This window comes from Limanda limanda, chromosome 13, assembly GCF_963576545.1.
Source record: "Limanda limanda chromosome 13, fLimLim1.1, whole genome shotgun sequence".
Taxonomy (NCBI): domain Eukaryota; kingdom Metazoa; phylum Chordata; class Actinopteri; order Pleuronectiformes; family Pleuronectidae; genus Limanda; species Limanda limanda.
This window is the reverse complement of record NC_083648.1, coordinates 20,193,895-20,214,348: the sequence shown is the minus strand read 5'-3', so window position 1 is coordinate 20,214,348 and position 20,454 is coordinate 20,193,895. Positions and strand designations below refer to the sequence as shown.

Genomic DNA, 20,454 nt, shown 5'->3' with positions numbered 1-20,454 from the left:
AAATTTCTTTTGATCCAGGACAAACTCCTAAAGAGAATATAGAATTGGTGAGTGTTCAAGTCTTGAATCTGTGTGACAGAATAGTCCACTTCTGTGCTGATCATCTTTATAGTCATTGTCTAACACACATGAAAAAAATACACACTTCTTAAGCTCCACTCAAAGGGCCTCAGCGTATTTATAGGAAATGTAATGTACTGAGAAATGGGTGATGCTGTTGGAGCCATATAAGAGTTTATCTATGGATGTTTAAATCAAAATCCACTATTATAGTATTACAGGAGGAGGATGTGTGACAGCCCAGCCAGTCACTGCACTAACCTGATTCCTCACTGGCCTCCCACTCACCAACTCTGCCCAATGATTCTGGAATAATGTTGTGGAATAACGTTTGTCCCTGAACCACATTGGTGTCTAAATTAATGTATTAGTATCTTAACTGAGTTATTATCTGGATGAATCTGATCAAGCTCATATTCTCACTGATTGTATCCCGGACATAAAATGCTGGATGAATCAAAACTTCATACAGCTTAATATTAATAAGACCAATTAATGACTATTGGCCCTGACGAAGTCAATATAACTACACATTAAGATCCTTGTGTTCTCTGTCCCACAACATAGGGTGAAAATTTGAAATCCTTGTCATCACTTTTCTTGACCTCACCTTAAATAATCATGTCAACACAGTTGTGTTTCTTGCAGTTCTCGAACATCAGCATGTTTTTACCCGGGAGAAACATTGAGATTGTCATTCCTGCTTTAATTTCCTTTCATTTGGATTACTGCACTTTTCTTTTCCTTTGCCTAAGACAACAGAATTAACATAGATTACGGTTGATCCGAGCCGCAGCAGCTCACCAAATCTTTCTTCTTTGGCTTCTAGTAACTGTTAGAATTGATTTTAAGATTTTATTGCTGACTTTTAAGTCCTGTTCTGGACTCGCTCCTAAGTACATTTCAGGTCTTTTGACATGTGCACCTGAGGTCCTTGGTGAAGACCCTGCTCTCCATTCAACTGAGGACCAAAGGTGACTGGGCCGTTTCCGTCAGGGCTCCCACTCTTTTGACCCATCTCCCCGAGGAGTTCAGTCTACGTGTAGCCAACGCTTCATTTTTGTATGTGTGCTTTCTAAAGACTTGGGATCTGAATTCACCTCCAAATTTGTATCTTTGTTTGCTTAGTCATTTATTCACTTTTAACCTAGCTCTGATCTTTTTGACAGTTTTAATCATGTTAAATTTTTACTCTTTTCTCATCTGTAGCATTGTTATTCTCATATTTGTGCTATTGTCATTATTGTAATTATTATTATTATAATTGGTAGTAGTAGTATTAGTAGCATTGTTAGTTGTAGAAGTATCTTAACTCCACTGGTCGATGGTTTAGCAGTTGAACTTAATGCATTGTATTGCTGGTGTTAACTGCCCTCTAGTGACCACAGTGAGAAACTACATAAACTACCAACGATAATTTATTAATATTTATACGTGAAACTCATTGTTATTCTAAATGCTTACAGACATTAAAAATATCAAAACCAGTAACATGAGTCAGTTTCATCGTGTGTAGACCATAGACTGTATATAGTGTAGACAGATGTGATGAGCTCACTGACTTTTTTCCACAAAACTTTATTGAACTTTGAAACAGGAAGTGTGTCGCGGGAAAAGAGCAGAAAGACTTTACCTCCTTCTACATCTCCACCCTCTGATTGGCTGCGAGCCCCATGATTATTTACATAGCGACACCGATAGGTCGGCGGCGTCGCGCCAAACGTCACGTGGTCTCCTTTTCGCGCGAAAGTCTCCTCTCTGTTGTGAGGACGTGATCGTGTGTCTGAGTTTCCGGAGAGAGGCTGAGCGCATCTGAGACTTATCGTCCGTTCCTGAACCCTTTTCTCGCACTTTCACGGGATTTCAACATGGACGTTGCCACAGCAAACGCGGAGAATGCCAGGGAGATGGTGAAGGACGAGTTGGCGGAGAAATGTCAGAAGTTGTTCCAGGCTTTCTTAGAGGAGTAAGTTCATCTCTGTCCTGTCGCTCCACGCGGCACACGAGCCGATCCACGTTCTTTGTCTGTTCTGTGTGTTGGTTCTCACTGGTTCTCACGGGTTTTCTGGTCTCCTGTGCAGGTTTCAGAGCGAGGACGGGGAGGTGAAGTACGTGCGTGAGGCCGAGGAGCTGATCCGGCCCGAGAGGAACACGCTGCTGGTCAGCTTCACAGACCTGGAGGGCTTCAACCAGGAGCTGGCCACCACCGTCCAGGAGGAGTACTACAGGTCAGACCCCCGAGTGTGGAGACAACGTGTTCCCATGCAGCTTTGTGTGTCTGACAAACCGTGATCTGGTCCCATTCATAAAGCTGGGGTGTATTTTTTGTTAGATTTGATATGAACTGAGGCCGTCGTGGGCAGAGAGTCCGCCTGCTCACCAAACGTCAGCTCTGCCATTCCTCGTAGTTTTGATCAGCCTTCCTCTGAGAGCCTCTTCTGTTTCCTCCCATCTGCTGCTTTCACAGCCTCCCAGTAAAATCCAGAAACAGCCTGAAAGAAAGTGCTAGTCAGTTTTAAGATCATGAGTGTGAAACAAAGAGATCTGAATTCTGAAGATATATTCTTCTGAACATGTTCCTACTAGTGAGTTTTTATGTTTGTTTTACCTGCTTGAAAAACTAACTTCCATCCCCTCTGCAGTCTATCATAGACCGTAGAAAGGTTTTTAAACTCTTGCCATCTTTGTAGCTTATCTTTTTATACACTTTTTACATTTCATATTGCTCTATAAGCTCCCTTGTATCTTGCTCCTAAATTGAGGAAGTTTTTTAAATCAAGTGCTCTAGGTATTTCTGGATAAGAGCCACACCGACTTCACCTGTGCAATAACCTGGGTCTTTCCATTCATCCAGAGTTTATCCCTTCCTGTGTCGGGCAGTGCGCAACTTTGCTCGGGATCATGGGAATGTTCCTCTCAACAAAGAGTTCTACGTCGCCATCGAGGATCTTCCCACCAGACACAAGTAAGACACTGAACAAGCTGCTGCTGGATTTCAGCTCATCTCCCTATTCTTAGTTGGCATGTATACTCTGAATTCACAAAGTTATATAGCAGTAAAATATGTAGCCATTCTTATTCTAGTTAATCTAAAGGCTATCTGTCAAATGTGTGATCTAGAATCCGTGAGCTGTCGTCCATGCGTATCGGCACCCTGGTGAGGATCAGTGCTCAGGTGGTGAGGACACACCCAGTACACCCTGAACTGGTAAGACACATTGCACCACACTCACCAGACTCCCAACAGTCCCATGCAATTTAATAAACCTGATTGAAAGAAGTTGTCTACATATTTTGGCTTTTATTCTTGTGAAGATCTGTGAATTATTTCCTGAAAATTTTGTGAAAATCAATGAAAGTTCCATCTCAAAATGTTAAAGAAAGTGTTGGGGGGGAGTCCTGCCTCCGCCCACTAATCCACACCAGAAGTTAGTTGTTTCTTCCTGGACCCACTCCACATGCTTCAACCAGGTTTTGTCAAGTAGTTTTTTTGTATATTTGCTTAAAAACAATCAAGCAAAGAACAGCACCAACAAACATGGTCTGGGGTGAAAACATATCCTCCTTAGCGGGTAATTAGGTAATTTAGAATCAACAGAATTAACGCTGTAATGCATAAAAAACACTGATGAGCTTGTGTGGCATCTCTGTGGTTCCAGGTGAGCGGCACTTTCCAGTGTATGGACTGCCAGGCGGTCATCAAAGACGTCCCTCAGCAGTTCAAATACTCTCCACCAACCATCTGCAGAAACCCCGTCTGCAACAACCGCGCCCGCTTCCACCTGGACACACACAAGTCCAAGTTCATTGACTTCCAGAAGGTATCTATTAGGACGTGTGTGTATAAGAAGACCGTTTAGAGACCGAAACATAGGCCTGGACGCTGGAGACTGAGTTTCTCTGTGTTTTCAGGTGCGTATCCAGGAGACGCAGGCGGAGCTTCCACGTGGTTCCATCCCTCGCTCCCTTGAGATCGTGCTGAGGGCCGAGGCTGTGGAGACGGCTCAGGCCGGAGACCGCTGTGACCTGACAGGGACCCTCATCGTCGTGCCGGACGTGTCTCAGCTCAGCACTCCTGGTACGGTTATGGCTACACTCTTTGAGACTCCAAATGATGACAAATGCACTTAAATTGTGTTAATTGTTTTTTTGAACTTGATTTCTATGGGTTTTTCCTCCTCCAGGTGTGCGATCAGAGTCCAGCAACCGAGTTGCAGGCGGACCCCAGAACTCCGAGTCTGAGGGTCTGAAGGGGCTGAAAGCTCTGGGAGTCAGAGAGCTGTCCTACAAACTGGCCTTCCTGGCCTGCAATGTGTCTGCAACTAACCCACGGGTAAGAGACACACAGTCTTGTATTTCCACTAAAGAATGCAAACCCTTTTACAGGAGTCAGTCGTACATCTTTGTTTAAACCTTTCTAGATAATAAAGAAACAAATTGGCAGTAGATTAATTAGAAATGTGTTGTCTTCGTTGTAGTTTGGTGGAAAGGAGCTGCGGGAGGAGGAGCAGACTGCAGAGAGCATCAAGAGCCAGATGACTGAGAGGGAGTGGGAGAAAGTGTTTGAGATGAGCCAGGACAAAAACCTGTACCACAACCTGTGCACCAGCCTCTTCCCCACCATCCACGGTCAGTGCTCGACCACTGAACCTTCAGAGATGCATTAAAAACTGTGAATTGTCATCTGACTGCTGACATTGTGATTGACAGGCAATGACGAGGTGAAGCGCGGCATCCTGCTGATGCTGTTCGGAGGCGTTCCCAAGACGACCATGGAGGGAACCTCGCTGAGGGGAGACATCAATGTCTGCATCGTCGGAGACCCGAGTACGGCCAAGAGCCAGTTCCTCAAGTAAGTAGCACAAGCACACAGGTTACTCACGAGTTGCCAGGGCAACCATTATATGAAAGGATATATCCAATGTGATTACTGCAAATTAACGTGTAGTCTTCTGTCACAATTTGCACTAACAAAAAGAAAATATCAAACTGAATGTATTTATTTTACTAAGCACAGATTCAAATCTTTATTAAATAAAATACAAAGAAACATTAAAAATAATAATATACAGTGCAGGCGATGGCAGAAAACAGTGAGCTTATTTTAAAGCCTCTACCCAAATATTGTTTAAATTTCACAAAATTAGAAAATACAAAATTGATATACAGACAATAATATGACAACCTATGACAGTTAGCCAATCAACATTGGTATGTGTAACAAATAAAAATACGAACATCAATAATTGAGTGTGTGTGTTTACAGTTGTTTAGAGCTGTTTAAATTAAATTGTGTGTGTTTGTGTCTGTTCAGGCATGTGGAGGAATTCAGTCCCCGAGCAGTGTACACCAGCGGCAAAGCCAGCACCGCCGCGGGTCTGACAGCCGCCGTGGTCCGAGACGAGGAGTCCCATGAGTTTGTCATCGAGGCCGGAGCTCTGATGCTGGCTGACAACGTGAGTGATGGGAGTTATAGAGGGTGAGGGAAGGACTTTATTACGTGTCTCATTTATTGGTATTAATTACTTTGTTTGTTGTCAGGGTGTGTGTTGCATTGATGAGTTTGACAAGATGGACGTGAAGGACCAGGTAGCCATTCATGAAGCCATGGAACAGCAGACCATCAGCATCACAAAGGCTGGAGTCAAGGTAACAGAGTCAAATCAACCTGACACTTTATCAAGACACCACACAGCTCAATTATAATGAAAGGAAATAACACACACTTAGAAATTAAAGGCTTTTATATGTTCGAGATCTAGGTTGGTAGGAATCTTTGTGTTAAGACATGACAGGCTTATGACATAGCAAAATCAATCAATTCCCAGAAAGTTCAGAGTGAATGAACATGATGCTCAGACTAATTTAATTTAATTAGATTATTAGAGGCCAGGGACAAAGTGAGCTGTGGGTTCTTACTGAGCTCCATGTGGTTCTTAACTTCCTGAATAAAGTCAATTATAAAATACACAATGGAAACATAACAGCTGCAAACTGAACATGTTTCTTAAGTCTGACAAGGTGCTTGTGATATTCTCTGTTTGGGAGATTAAACAAAAGGAAAAAAAAAATTTAAATTTAAGTCCCCAGATGCAACTGCAGAACCGTGGGGTGCTTTTTCTTTTTAAACCTAGCCAAACATTACTGTATCAATCGTTCCAGTTTTAAAATCTGGACTCAAGCGCCAAAAATAACTGAAGCCATGCCAATGAGTTACTGAATTTATTATATTTATTTTCTTCAAGTTGCACCATTCTGAGACAGATGTTTATATTACCCATAAGGCCTTTCAACCATCTCCAAAGTACAGTTACCCAGCCTTGTCTCTGTCTCTTCCAGGCCACGCTCAACGCTCGTACATCCATCCTGGCGGCTGCCAACCCCGTCGGTGGTCGCTACGACCGTAGCAAGAGTTTGAAACAGAACGTCAACCTGTCCGCCCCCATCATGAGCCGCTTTGACCTCTTCTTCATCCTGGTGGACGACTGCAACGAGGTACGAGACTCTGCATTTGTTCATTTGTCCTCTCTTCAGCTGTTTGGTCATTGTGTTTATTTCTTATCTGATATGTCTTTGATTTCTTCCATCCTGCTTGTAATGCTGACCTGGTTCAATACATCTGTATCCTAGGTGACAGATTACGCCATCGCCCGCCGCATCGTGGACCTGCACTCCCGTGTGGCCGAGTCCGTAGACAGACTCTACTCTCTGGACGAGGTCCGCAGATATCTTCTCTTTGCCAGGCAGTTCAAACCTAAGGTGAGTGTGTGTTCTAAGGTTTCTACCTGCACTCACATTGTTGTTGCAGGTTTTATTATGCTTTGTTATTTATTATTACAACTATACTGTACGTTCGCAGATCTCAAGCGAATCAGAAGAGTTCATCGTGGAGCAGTACAAGCGTCTCCGTCAGCGTGACGGCTCGGGCGGCGTGACCAAGTCTGCCTGGAGGATCACGGTGCGACAGCTGGAGAGCATGATCCGCCTGTCGGAGTCCATGGCGCGTATGCACTGCTGTGATGAGGTGTGTACACAAATTCTCTCCTGTTCAGCCGCCAGGGACTGTGGCACAGATTGTTTGACAGTAAACGTTTAACACACTGACCAAGAGTCTAAATGAAGCGCACAAAGTAACACTTCAGTAATACTTCATAAAGTAGTGACAGCAATCTGAAAGTCAGCTAATAAAATAAAAGTATATGTCAAACAAGAAAAGTTTTAAGAATAGATTTAAAAGGGACGAAGGATGTTTTCCTTTATGTTTGATTAAAAAGGCTCTAACAGCAAAGGCCTCGTCACTGTTGGTCACCAAACAGAATTCTGGGAATTACCAGCACATCTCCATTCATCAAAGTGTACAAAAGGCAAAAGTCCTTGATGTAGGCAGGAACGTGACCATTTATTGTGTTAATATTGACTAATGTAACTACTCAAAGTCATATCGTGTGATACATAATTGTGACCGTTGTCCTTATCTGTATTTCTCCAGGTGCAGCCCAAACATGTGAAGGAAGCGTTCCGTCTCCTGAACAAGTCCATCATCCGAGTGGAGACGCCCGACATCAACCTGGAGCAAGATGAGGATCTGGAGGAAGAGGAGCAGCAGGAGGAAGGTACGGTCCCACAGTAAACACACTTTCCTGGAGACGAACACACATGCATGCATGAACTCTGGCAAATGTCCCGATGTGGCCCCTCTGGATAATTACAGGAGACTTTCCAGAGCTCAGTATGTCTGAAGCAGCTTTAGGTTTTGTATCTAGTGAAAACAAATCATCTAATACAAATTTGTCTCTGCAGGAAACATCCCCAACGGAGTTAATGGAGTGAACGGTCACGGGGATGGCATTAACGGCCATGCTGATGGTATGAATGGCCATGGCAAGGGTGTGAACGGCCACGCTGAGACGGCCAGCCAGGCCAAACCCTCCCTCCGCCTGTCTTTCCCCGAGTACAGACGCATCTCCAACCTGCTCGTCCTGCATCTGCGCAGAGCAGAGGAGGGTAAGGAGTGTTCCCTTTCCTTGCTGTCTCCTTCATCTGTTTCAATAGAAGAGGTTTTTTTTTTTAATCTCTCATTTTCCCTGTTCTCTGCAGCTGAGGAAGAGGAGGAGCTGAAGAAGAGTGCGGTGGTGAACTGGTATCTGAAGGAGATCGAGTCAGAGATCGACTCTGAGGAGGAGCTGGTCAATCGGAAGGGGTTGATCGAGAAGGTCATTCACAGGCTGGTGCACTATGTGAGTTCACCCGTCAGTTCAACAACACAATCACTTTCTGATATTTTTAGTGTGTGTGTGTGGACATAACTGACGATGTGCATGTGTCTCCGCAGGATCACATCCTGATCGAGCTGTCTCAGACCGGATTGAAGGGCTCAGAGTCTGAGAGCTCAGAGGAGGAAGGTGTTCTGGTCGTCAACCCCAACTACAACCTGGATGATTAAACTGTTTTGCTTCCATAACTTCTGTTACTAAATCTTAACAATCTAAGTGATGTTCAAGGTGTTGAATATGAACGCTCATATGTAACACGTACATAATAGTAGCATTGGAGATGCTATTAGACTTGTTTTTGAGTTTATCATCTCTACTGTAAAAAGATACGTTTCTGGGGCTCTTAAAGAAAAAGTGTGACTTGTGTAAATATGCTGCTCCTTCCTCCCGTCGCTCTCTGGCTCCTGTTTGTCTGACTCCAAGTTGACGGACCTTCCCTGAATTGTGTTATTGCTGTTTGTTATTGTAACTGTATATTAAGGGCGTACGGTGCCCTCTGTGGTTTCATGATATGTGTGTTTGTAAAATGAAGATATGAATGAAAATGTTTAAATAAATAAAATATTGACTTAAACTGGTCTTTTTTTTTTCTCAACCATTTGTTAATTGAAAAATTATTTAAGAAAAAAGGAAAAGAACATGAGGGCTTATATAGGTAAACAGGTAGGTAGAATGTACAATGATGAATAGTATGTACAGTTGTAATAGCAGTTATACCCTAAATTACCATATCCTAGCAATTATTTTCTCAAACAAGTATTGTGATAGTTATTATACTAAAGACCTCATTGTTGCACTTAAATTAAATAATAAAATAAAAATTACAGCCTTAAGTAGTATCAGTTCCAACCAACTGCTTCACTCTTATTTTCTCTCAGGATGTTCCAGTTGATCCAAAACTTATTTACTTTATTATATGTGGAGAAAAATTACGATTTTGCTTTGCGGAGGACTGACACTGCTAAAATAAAATAAAAAAATAATAAAATGCCAAAATAAAAACTTTAATGCATAAATACGAATATAAATAAAATACACACAGTTGTAATGAAATCGGCCATAAATGTATTTCTAAATGTATATATTTGTTTTATTTCTACTTGTATTTATTTATTTATTTCTACATTTAGTATTTATATGTTTTTACATTTCCACATTTTATTCTGCAATTCTCCATATTTTAATTCTGTATATCTTTATATGTTAATCAGGAGGTGAACAGATTGACTGTATATTCTTGTCCCCACGCCAATCAACAAATATAAAAATGCTTAAATGCAGAAACATATAAATATACCTGGAATAATGTGAATAAATGTGGAAATAAATAAATAGATGTAAAAATACATAATTAGCAATATTCCTCGCCAAACTGTACATAGTATGTATAATTCACTTATTGACTTATTTATCTCTGCATCTGTTTGTTCTTGTTTGTCCGACGGAGTATTTTTTTTTTATGTTGTCACCTTCAGTCCTGATGCTTCTCGACTTTCCTTCATTTTCTGCAGCTCAGAGTGCAGCACTAATAGCGTCCAGTAGGGGCAGCAGTTTGGGGTTCAAATAGAACCTTACTGCGCATGTCCGAAACCTCCATCAAACATGGCGGCGGGTTACGTGCGAGCTCTCAGGTCAACAGTGAAAGGTAAAAGAGAAATTCGTTAATGTCGGACTTTACGTTAGGTTTCACTAGAGTAACATTGTGGACAGAGGCTCGTGGAAATGACGTCATGTTTGAAAAGTACAGGTTCTTGTCAGGTGAGCCGGAAGTCTCTGACAGATAACATGTCTCCTCTCAGGTTTACACCTTGATCCAGGCCGGCGGCTCCTCACACACAGCAGCCGGACCCCGGCCTTGTTGTGTCCGGGTGCCCCGCCGCCGGCTGCCCGGTGCCGGCTCCTCCACGTCTCCCCTGCCGCCTCCCTGAGCTCCAGCGCCAGGACGGAACCGCAGAGGAGCAGCCCCACCGAGGGCAGGAGAGCCGGGGAGGAAGAGGAGGAAGAGGGTCCTGAGGACATCCCGCACAGGAGGGCGAAGAACCCGATGGTTAACATCGGATACGCCTGGTGAGCCTCTTTAACAGCCCCAGCGAACACATGAGAACAGTGGAACTTAATGATCAACAGAGACAACAACACTAAATAACACAAGAGGAGATCAGTCAATTGTTGAAGTTGTAATTATTGCACTAGTTGTTGTTGTTGTAGCACAAACAACAGCTGTAATATTGTCAGCATCAGTATTGAACCTTATACTTTATTAATTTTCATTTCATGTATGAAACAAAACTCCCCCCCACAAGATCATTAAAAGCAGTGGTTCTCAGATGTGACCCAGGGGGGGTCAGTGAAAAGTTTCCACATTCATCTATTATATTTATGTGTGGGTTCTCTCTGTTGACATAGTGAAACCCCATTTTATCACTGTTTTATACTACTTGATGTATGCTCATGGAACGCGTTACTCAGTGACTTAAATATCTCTCGCCTGTGTCCAGGATGATCGGCCTCCCCACAGGCATCATCAGCTTCATCCTCGCCAAGAGAGAGGTGGACAAGAACCGCCTGAAGCAGCTGAAGGTTCGACAGAGGATGAGAATGTCCAATGAAGGAGAATATGAAGGCAGTCGCTACCACCGTCACTCAGAGGGGGTTAACGTGGAGCAGTAACGTTTTATGGGTGATTTGCACCATAGCCTGAATGTTGCTACTCCAGATGGTGATTCCTGCACCGCTCTAAGACTGATCACTGAGGAGATGTGGACTGTATGAGCTTCACTTTAAAACACCTAAAAGCTCGGAGACATTCAGGACCGAATATTTCTTCTGGTGTTGATGATGGGAGGCTGTGAAGGGACATGTCTGTGTCAAAGCCGGAAATCTGAACATTTTCTTCCTTATTCAAGTACAGAGATGGCTCATGATGTTAAGTGTGACCACTTTATTGAATTTGGAAAATCACCATGTATTTATTTGTCATCTCACTGATGTTCTGTAAGAAATTGTGGAAATAAATGAAACTGTATATTTGTCTATAAACCTGAGTTTTAGCTGCTATAGCTGCAAATGAACCACATCATAACTCAAATAAAACAGTTTTATTTAATATACGAAAAAGCAAACAGATTTTCTTTAGCACTGATGTGACATATTTACAAACCCAGCCGCACACTCAAAATGTTTCCCTTGTTACTTAAGAGTTGAGGGTTATATTTAACATTAGCCAGTGGTGTGTGGGTGTGTGTGGAGGAGCAGCTGGTTGGAGCGGATCATGTCAGAGATAGTGGACAAGCTGGAACGCCCCAAACGTCATTAGTGTTCCAGTAATTCAACACTGACAATGAATGATCTTTCCAGTGGAAAGACCCGCCCTGCTGACTCAGCGTCTGACCAAACTCTGTAATACATGAAGAGGCACATACAGTAGGGAACAATACTATTAAAGATTATTGAATATAACCAGGCACTTCTTAGAGTAAAACAAAAGTAGTCCTCTGTAACGTTGTTGTGGTGAAGGCACTAGTGATGTTGTATGTAAATGATAACATTAGAACAAGTGTGTGATTACTGAGCTGTACTTCAGAGGTGGGCATGTTAAGCTCCAAAGTATTGATACAACCAATAGGAAGTGTTTGCTTATCATTAGGAGTCAGTGGGATCAATACCATCCATAACATTGGTTCTATTTGTCAAAGAGTTCACTTTGATTTACCACCTGATTTTGACTCTTAACGTGTATATAATTAATACATTTTGAGAAACATGCTAATTTTGTGAAGATGACACAACTTGCAGTTAGCTTAGTATAGAGTGATGGTTGGAAGAGAGGGAGACCATGAGCCTGGCTCTCTCACAAGGAAAATAAATCCACCTACCAGCCTCCGACACTAATGTACACATCATGGATTACACAAACAAACTTCAGAGACACTGGTGAGAAGACCTTGTATATGTTGGTGTAAAAATATACATTTGTATTTTCAGGAGGTTATGTTCCACACTCCTTAAACCTATATATAGTTATAGTCGGACATAACACCCCCCCAGTTTGTATACAGATTTAACTAAAGATGTGTCACATTAGTTCTTGAGCATTAGAACTGCAGGTAGATTGATTTTGTTCTAATCATCGGACTGAGCCAGGCCAACTGTTTCCCTCTAATTACAGTTTTTATGCTAAAACCAATCTTAATGTCCATTGGCTGCAGACTTTTATATGAGAGAACTGACTTAAAATCTAAGAATGGAATTACTCATAAAATCTATCTCTCAGCAAGAAAGCAAAGAAGGTTTCCTCCCAACATGCTGAACTATCCCTTTAAATTAGTTTAAAAAAATCCTTTTAGAGTCAGGTTAAACTCTGAACATTTGGCACATTATCCAATGGTAAGTTAAACATATTTAGATGCAGCCTATTAATTATAAATTCTTGTCACAAATCAGGGCACATGTTTACATTTGTAACTTTTAATAATTAAAATGAATAATTCAAAGTCTGTATTGATATAACAGTCATGGCTCATGGCCCTGTTACTTGGTTTAGAAAGCAGTTGTTTGAATAATGCCCACCCCTACTGTACATCAGCCTGTAGGACAGAGAAAGCCTCGAAGTTGGCAAATCGGTCTGAAAATTAGAACAAACCTCTCAACATTTATACAGAGTAGATAACTTATAAGGAGAAGTACATGTTCATGGAGAGAAAAATGTCACGATCGAATTAACTGAAGTCCAGCAAGGATAAATAAACGTAGCAGCTTCCAATGTCAACCGGTATCTATACTGAAGTATCAATATTCTTGGCTAACCACTGGTAAGTTGTTTATGCAGATTCAGACAAATACCGATTTCAGAAAAAAAAGTGCATTTTTGTGTGCATGTGATGAGCCTACACTGACAAAATCTCAAATTCAGCCCTTCCTGTTCCCTGAAGTGCACCATGACTTCATACATGTGTTCGGATTCTGAGTGAAAACAAGGAGAGGTTTGAAAAAAGCATGGAATGGTTTTGCAGCTGGATGCTTGTTTGCACGGTGACGCCCTTGTGGACTTATCTGGACGCAACGCCAATGATCTGCAGCAGGAAGAGGAAGATCTGGACAATGTCGACGTAGAGAGAGAGAGCAGCGAACACGTATTCCTCTGGACTGATGGAGTGTTTCCTGTTGCCGATCAGCAGCTGTGTGTGGTAAGCTAGGAACTACAAGCACAAACAAAAACAAAAAATCATAAAACATGCTTTTTAAAATAATAGTAGAAGATAGTAATAGATCAACTTGGAATGGAGGTGTGACAAATAGTAGAAACTGTTTATAAAGCTTCTAAGTAGAATACTCACCATAGTGAGGGCAAATGCTAATGCTAGGATTGTTACTGGATCAGGAAATTGTAACCACACTGATTCTAGCTTCACTACATTGGCTTCCTTCATTGACGTTTAAGATTTTATTGATGACTCCTTATGAGCCTGCACGCTCTTAGATCAGCGGATCGTCTTCTGCAAGTTCCCAGATCCTGATTTGTGATTAAAGGCCCTTCTGCTTTTGCAGTACAGGCCCACCCCCAAACTCTGGAAAGACTTGGCAGCTGTGATCAGAAAAGCTTCATCTGTAACAGATTTTCTTTTCTCTTCAAACTAAATAATAAAATAAATACATTTATGTTGGTTTACTTTTATTCAATTTTAATCCTATATAATGTATCCTCTTTTGAAGCTCTTTGTTACTTTGTTAAGAAAAGTGTTATGCAAATAAAGGTTATTATTTATTACTTATTATGCTCAATACTCACCAAAGTGAAGACTATGGCTCCCATAGCTGCATAAAGCATGTGAAGCCAAGGAATCTGCAACAACAAACAGTTATTACAATGATGACATCTTGAATATGTTTTGTAAAGAACAGTGTTGTGTTGTACACATTAGCTTTAACTCACGTATTTGAAGGACAGCACAATGGTTGTAATGATGCCGCAGACAAATACTACGATCCCAAGGACACAGAAGAGACCCTGACACTTGGTGAAGTCGACCTTTGAGAAAGAGAAACAACCAACAGCCATGTTGATACTTAAAAAATACATTTACAGATAAAAAGTGCTCTCTTTCACACACACCCACACACACAAACACACACTCTCTCTTAAACTGTCACACACATCCTCACACGCACAGACACTCACTCACTCACACCTTACCTTTGTCTGGAAGCAGAATATGGTCACGGCAATGCAGACAACAGCGGTGATTCCAATTGCGAGAAACACTGCTTTTGTGTCATAGTAACTAAAAAGGAAAAAGAGCACCATGCAGTTAATACAGAAGGAAACTGTCCGGAAGTTGTCATACTTTCTGAACTGTTCAAGTTTATTTTTACCTGGATATGGTTCCAGTCAAGTAGGACAAAGCCAGTGTCTGTTTAAAAAATAAGCAAAGGTGAAGGTTTAATAGCAACAAGCCCGCTAATCAAACCAAAATCCAGTTCATTTACGAAAAGGAAAAAAACTCTGTAACTGACCCAAATAAGGTGCCCACAAATAAATACTTGTAACTAGATCATCCAAATATAGAATGTGGTAAAAAACTAAATCCTTCAGATTTTAATAAAACGTAGACTGAAATAGTTTAAGCGTTAAAAAAGTACCTAGCCCATAAATATTGACAAAACAAATGAATTGGTAATAAATATGGAATATATTATATTAAATCCAGCACTAATGTGTTTCATTAAAGTCGTATAATTTAGTTTACAGCTCAAAAAACACATTTAAGAGTCCAAACAATGGATCCAGCGTAGTGGAACATGTAGAAGTGAGTCAGCAGTATGTGTAATAATAACAAAGCTGAATAACATAAGTTAACCTCTACTGACTAAACTGAGCCATGAAGTAACACACGGAGCCATTTTGCTCTTAGAGCTGATCAAATGTAAACAACATATTAAAAGCAGTATGCCAACAGGCTGAGTCGAGTGTGGTGTTATTAAAATCAAACTTCTATCTCCAGGAAATACTAACAGAGACTAATGGTAATTTTTCCGTTGGGGAAAGGTTACATATTTCAGTCTGAGAATAGATTTGATCCAAGTCCAGGAAAGGGTCAGTAATTGTGTGTGTATAACTCCTGGTTCATAAATCTGATGATCACTTACAAAGATGAGCAGCAGGATGACGTTCCATGGGAACTTCCTCCTACAAAGACAGTGGGATTAGAAAACTCACAGCAGGGGTTTTCTATAAATACTATTTCTATTTCTAGTGTTCTTTATGTAAATATACTGTATACAATTATTCTTTGTAAAACTGAGCAATCACTCACCTGGGGCCTTTACAACAGACCAGTACAAGGTGGACGACGATATATATACCACTGAAAGAAATAATATCAACATTCAAAAACGTTCATTTTCATACATCATTGAAAAGAAACTGGTGTTACCACTGACAAAGACTCACTATGCTGTCCAGTAGAGAGCTTGGTTTTGCTGTATGAAAGATTTGACGGAGTCACTGTGGGAAACACAACATGGTTAAAGCATGATACACACAGACAAATAAACAAACAGCCCCTGAGACACACCCTCTACTCACACAAAGGTGAATAGAGCCACGATGGCTGTGGTGGTGAGGAGCTGAGCCGCCAAAACCAAATACACCTGAAAAAAACACAAAGAAACCAAAAGGGACATTACACCCTGGAGTTTTTTGACTGAGCATTCAAAGCCAACATGAGGCCCAGTTAGTCTGTGAAATTATTAATTGAATTTGTCAGAATAGTGTAGATACCGTGCACCTATATCAAGCCCAGACAGAATTAGAGTGTAGATATCGGAAACTGGAATAAAAGATAGTAATAATCCAACTGAATTGTAGATATCTATGAGAAACCTCTACACACATGAATAAAAGTAGTTTGAATCAAAATAGTCAAAATATGACTCTGTGTGACAGATAGACAAAATCTGTCATTTAGAAGAGTCCGTGGAAGGAAGGAATTTATCTTTCAGTACATCACATGCTTTGCTCTGACTTCAGTGTAAAGTGTCACAAACTGGTACTAAACCAGTAAAGGTTTGCATAGGCACAATACTTTACCTTTCTGATGAAGGCATGCCGAATACTCAGACTGTCCCAGTCGCTGTCGCGCGCTGCAAAACCATCACCTGTGACATCACCAGAACAGAGAGAGTATGAGCACTGACCAAATGTGCACTTTTGTTACTACATTTGCCAATTTCCCAGACCCCCTAGGTGACTTTCTGCAAAGACAACTTAGCAAAAAGAAACTTTTCAGAGAAGTCTTGAAAACGTTATGTAGCATATATTAATGCTATGGCAGGGTAATACAGCACAGTACGGAGTACCCAGGCCGCCATTGCTAAATAAACGTTGGAAAAAAACGACAGTTTGTGAATGCAATACACACTGGGGAAAGTATTAACTGAATTCCCCGACATAAGCAAGATTAAGTGGGTTTTTCTGTCCACTTTTCAGTATGTCATTAGTCTTACATCCATGCAGCAAGAAATCTGCTTCCCAAGCTTAAACGCTACAAACTGAAGCTTAAATGACGTATGTGTTCCTTCACTTTTGCTCAGTTCAAATTGGCTTGGTCTTATACAAAAGGTGCAATGTTCCAAGTTGTTCCACTCACACCTGGGATTCAAATGAGTTTCGTAACCACATTGTATCTAAATGTGATTTTGATCTGATAACATTTAAACTTGGTATCAATATGTGTCCACAGTGAGATTTGGTTGGGCATTGTGGTTATAATTTATGCACAGTGCACACGTGTTGAATGTTGACTGACAACAAAGTTGTATTTACATTTATTTTAAATGTAGTCACATGCATCACTGACCCCCTCCTGCTGGGTTTTGTCCGATCAGATCTCATCTTCTTCTCAATGTGTCATAGGTACATTTACACATGCAGTCGAGCTCTATCTGATGCAATCCTATTACCCAAAATGCATTTTAATTCCAGGTGTAAATGGGGTAATAGATGCTGTTTTGGTCTGATTGATTAAATAACGCATTGTAATTATTTGAATATGCCAGGATATAGTAACAAATATGCATGATCTTTTGTAATGTTGTCAAAAAGAAGAGAGTACTCTCAACATATTTCACTTTTGCTTTAAAAAAGGGATAGCTCCATTATAAAACACACAGACATGCCGGGTTGCCCTGCTCTTACCAGAGCTCAGGACATCTGATGGCATGGTAGGGGGCATCATAGGGGGCATGGGAGGTGGCATGGGGTAGCCTGCCCCTGGAGGCCCAGCGTTGTGAGGTTGTCCCGGGTATGGACCAGGAGGGTAGCCTCCTGGCTGGCCTGGGAACATAGGAGCGTTTGGTCCGGAGGGGTAGGGAGCAGACGGCTGGTCTGGCTGGAAACCACCATAAGCTGGAAAGCCATAGGCAGGGGGAGGTGGGTAAGGCCCGTCCTGAGGTACGTACAGCGGGCCACGAGAGTCATCATACCCTGGAGGGAAGTCTGACCTGGACATGATGTCTGTTAGGAGGGAAGCAGGAGAAAAAGCAGGACATATGTGTTACACACTTTTATGTACAAAAAGCGACGATGGTCTGTGGGATAAGCAGAGAACAACAATGAGAACCATTCATAGCCACGGCCAATATTATCCACAGACCTTAATCGAAACACATCCATTTGTAGACAGGCTTTTAACGTGTATCTAATTAATATTTATGCATTGCAAAACGGAGGAAATGACTTAATGTATGTATAAAAAAAAGGGTAGTACTGACAGAGTGTGTTTTTAAGCAGCTTTCAGTGAAAAAGGAACAACACTGTTAGCTGGCATGTTAGTCCTATGTGTCTGAGCCTGGGCCCATTAAAAACACAAGCTGGATTAATTAACAACAAATGGTGGTTCAGAAATGAGAAAGAAAATCTGACTTGATGTAGAAACAGTGTCCCATTACATAGAGAACTGGGAGATGGAAATATGAATTTAGTATTCAATGGGTTCAACTTTAAATCCTCTAGTTGACCGACAACCAAAGAAATACGAGATAAAGACGTTTTATCCAACACTTGGATTTAGCTGCCTGGGTGACAATCATACTTGAACTAAACTAATAAAATACATAGAAATCAAGCCATTGCATTATTATTTGTCTCACTTGCATGCTCAGTTTGTTCATTTACTTAGTTCCCATTTCACTAGGAATACACACACAGTAAAAGAATTCAAGAGCTGGCTCCACCTTGTGCTGCTGTAACATCACCCCAGCGCCAAGCAACAAGAAAGAAAACACTAAATGGAAAAAAGTGCTCAGAGTATCTGCAGTATACAGAAACATGCACAGAGGAGCTGGAGCAAATCCCTTTTTGGGTCGCAGCACGAAAATTACAAGATTTAAGTAGTTTAGCAGGTTGTAACTCGGCTCTAGACAAGTTGTGTCAGCCCTAGTTGTTGTAGGTACACACCCTGTTAACATCGGAATAGTTAACCTCCACAACATCGTATAACGCAACTAGGATTCCTCAAATAGAGAATCTGTTAACAGGTCACTGTGGCAATTGTGAAGTCTAGTTTCAGGGTGGACAGAATAACAAAGACTTTACAAGACAACACTCAGTAAGAACAGGTTTGGCAGAGATAACGTTTACGTTTTTGTTGAGACTGCTGTTGAGTAAATACAAGTCTTTTATTAAATTTCAGGAACTTCTCTCACTGCGTATCTCACCCCTGAAGTCTTCCTGTGTTTGTCCTTAGTCATCATGACATTTCTCTGTCATGCTGAAGTGTTAACAGCCTGAAAATGACCATTATGCTTAAAAACTGTGAAAAAATACAATGTTTTCACAGTTTTTAAGCATAATGGTCAGGCTGTTAACACTACGCACTAATCGTATCAAGAATTAATCGTATTTTATAATTACAGTACTATTGCAGAACATTGCTGCGTTCATCCACAGAAGAGTTGGACAGTGGGTGAAATTTAAATTGTTAGCAGAGAAGGGGAATCAGAAGACGTTGAGGGCATTGTATTTCTTCTCATATTTGTGTATTTTATTTCATTTATGACATATTATTAGATTTCAAAGAGGTAATATCTAAGAGCTACAACGTCGGTCAATCATTTGGTTAACAGAACATTTCTGATTGAACAACTGATCGATCAACTCAATCCAAAAAACGTGAAGGTACCAGTTTCTGAAATATTAAACCATGATTAACTGAATATCTCTGGGTTGTGGATGGTTGATCGAATAAAACATGACATCTGAATGAAATGATTTGCTCATCCCTGACAACAGAGTAGTTCACATGTGGGGAGACAGATGCATCAATTAATACACTAATGGTTCTATAATGTGATCATGGACCATATGACGGTGGATTGCGAATCAGAGATCGTGGATATGAGCTACAAAAAGAAAATTCGATTGATAGGTAACTCCCTTTGGGTTCCAGGATAACGACCGGATGGATGCTGACTCCCACCACGGTGGTAGTGACTTCACACGACAGCTGTCAAAATGTCTCCTCCGGGTTGAGAAGAAGATAACAAGCCAAAGTTTCATCCAGAGGGATCACCTCGGAGGGTTGCGCCCAGCAGAGCAACACAAGGCCGGGCAGTGGGACTCCAGTTCCACCCTGTCCACCGGAGATCAGCTAACAAGCAGCCCATTCAGGTGACTCACGGCCAGCAGCCATGAATAACACCCAGTCACAAACATCCCAGTCTCCACGGTGGGGGAGTTGGGGCCACGGCACCATGAGCACACTAACAACACACTGGTTTTAAAACGTGTTTCTGCGTTTTCCCATGGTTACAAACATGTTTAGAAGTAGCTCCACTTACCGACTGTGAGGTGTGAACGCAACAAGCACTTGTTTCGTCGCTGTTTCCCAAAATGTCAGAGCTTCCTGTCGTCAGCCCGAGCCACGCCCTTCGGCTTTTTCCAGAAACTACAAACTCCACCGAACACGGAGAGACGGGGACAACACTGTCAGCGTGTCCAGCAGCTGTCCTCTGTCGTCACGCCTGTCCCCGTGTGTGGGGGTGTGTGGAGCTGCAGCTGGAGATAACCAGAACATTTCCTGGAAGAGTGATAACAAGGGTGGAGTCCAGCTGAAGTGTGTGT

The 20,454-nt window shown here is 41.5% G+C and overlaps 3 protein-coding genes across 3 annotated transcripts; 2 read left to right on the top strand and 1 right to left on the bottom strand.

Annotated features, from left to right (window-relative positions):
• Positions 1-1,840: 1,840 nt before the first annotated feature.
• Positions 1,841-8,866, top strand: mcm6 (minichromosome maintenance complex component 6). The gene is made up of 18 exons (XM_061084402.1): positions 1,841-2,026; positions 2,142-2,288; positions 2,915-3,025; positions 3,181-3,268; positions 3,720-3,881; positions 3,973-4,138; positions 4,245-4,393; positions 4,539-4,689; positions 4,771-4,912; positions 5,375-5,516; positions 5,602-5,709; positions 6,400-6,555; positions 6,691-6,819; positions 6,920-7,084; positions 7,550-7,673; positions 7,861-8,064; positions 8,158-8,297; positions 8,393-8,866. Exons 1-18 carry the CDS (start codon positions 1,929-1,931, stop codon positions 8,501-8,503), a joined length of 2,493 nt encoding a protein of 830 aa, XP_060940385.1. The 5' UTR covers positions 1,841-1,928; the 3' UTR covers positions 8,504-8,866.
• Positions 8,867-9,923: 1,057 nt separating this feature from the next.
• On the top strand, positions 9,924-11,372 carry si:ch73-71c20.5 (DUF4748 domain-containing protein). The gene is made up of 3 exons (XM_061084409.1): positions 9,924-9,978; positions 10,133-10,400; positions 10,832-11,372. The coding sequence occupies exons 1-3, from the start codon at positions 9,936-9,938 to the stop codon at positions 11,001-11,003; spliced, it is 483 nt and encodes a 160-aa protein (XP_060940392.1). The 5' UTR covers positions 9,924-9,935; the 3' UTR covers positions 11,004-11,372.
• Positions 11,373-11,416: 44 nt separating this feature from the next.
• On the bottom strand, positions 11,417-20,381 carry LOC133018101 (protein lifeguard 3-like). The gene is made up of 12 exons (XM_061084407.1): positions 20,172-20,381; positions 17,530-17,847; positions 16,423-16,490; positions 15,919-15,983; positions 15,784-15,837; positions 15,647-15,697; positions 15,480-15,519; positions 14,706-14,743; positions 14,527-14,614; positions 14,266-14,361; positions 14,122-14,175; positions 11,417-13,531 (listed from the first exon to the last, which is right to left on the bottom strand). The coding sequence occupies exons 2-12, from the start codon at positions 17,840-17,842 to the stop codon at positions 13,382-13,384; spliced, it is 1,017 nt and encodes a 338-aa protein (XP_060940390.1). The 5' UTR covers positions 17,843-17,847; positions 20,172-20,381; the 3' UTR covers positions 11,417-13,381.
• Between the last annotated feature and the right edge of the window lie 73 nt (positions 20,382-20,454).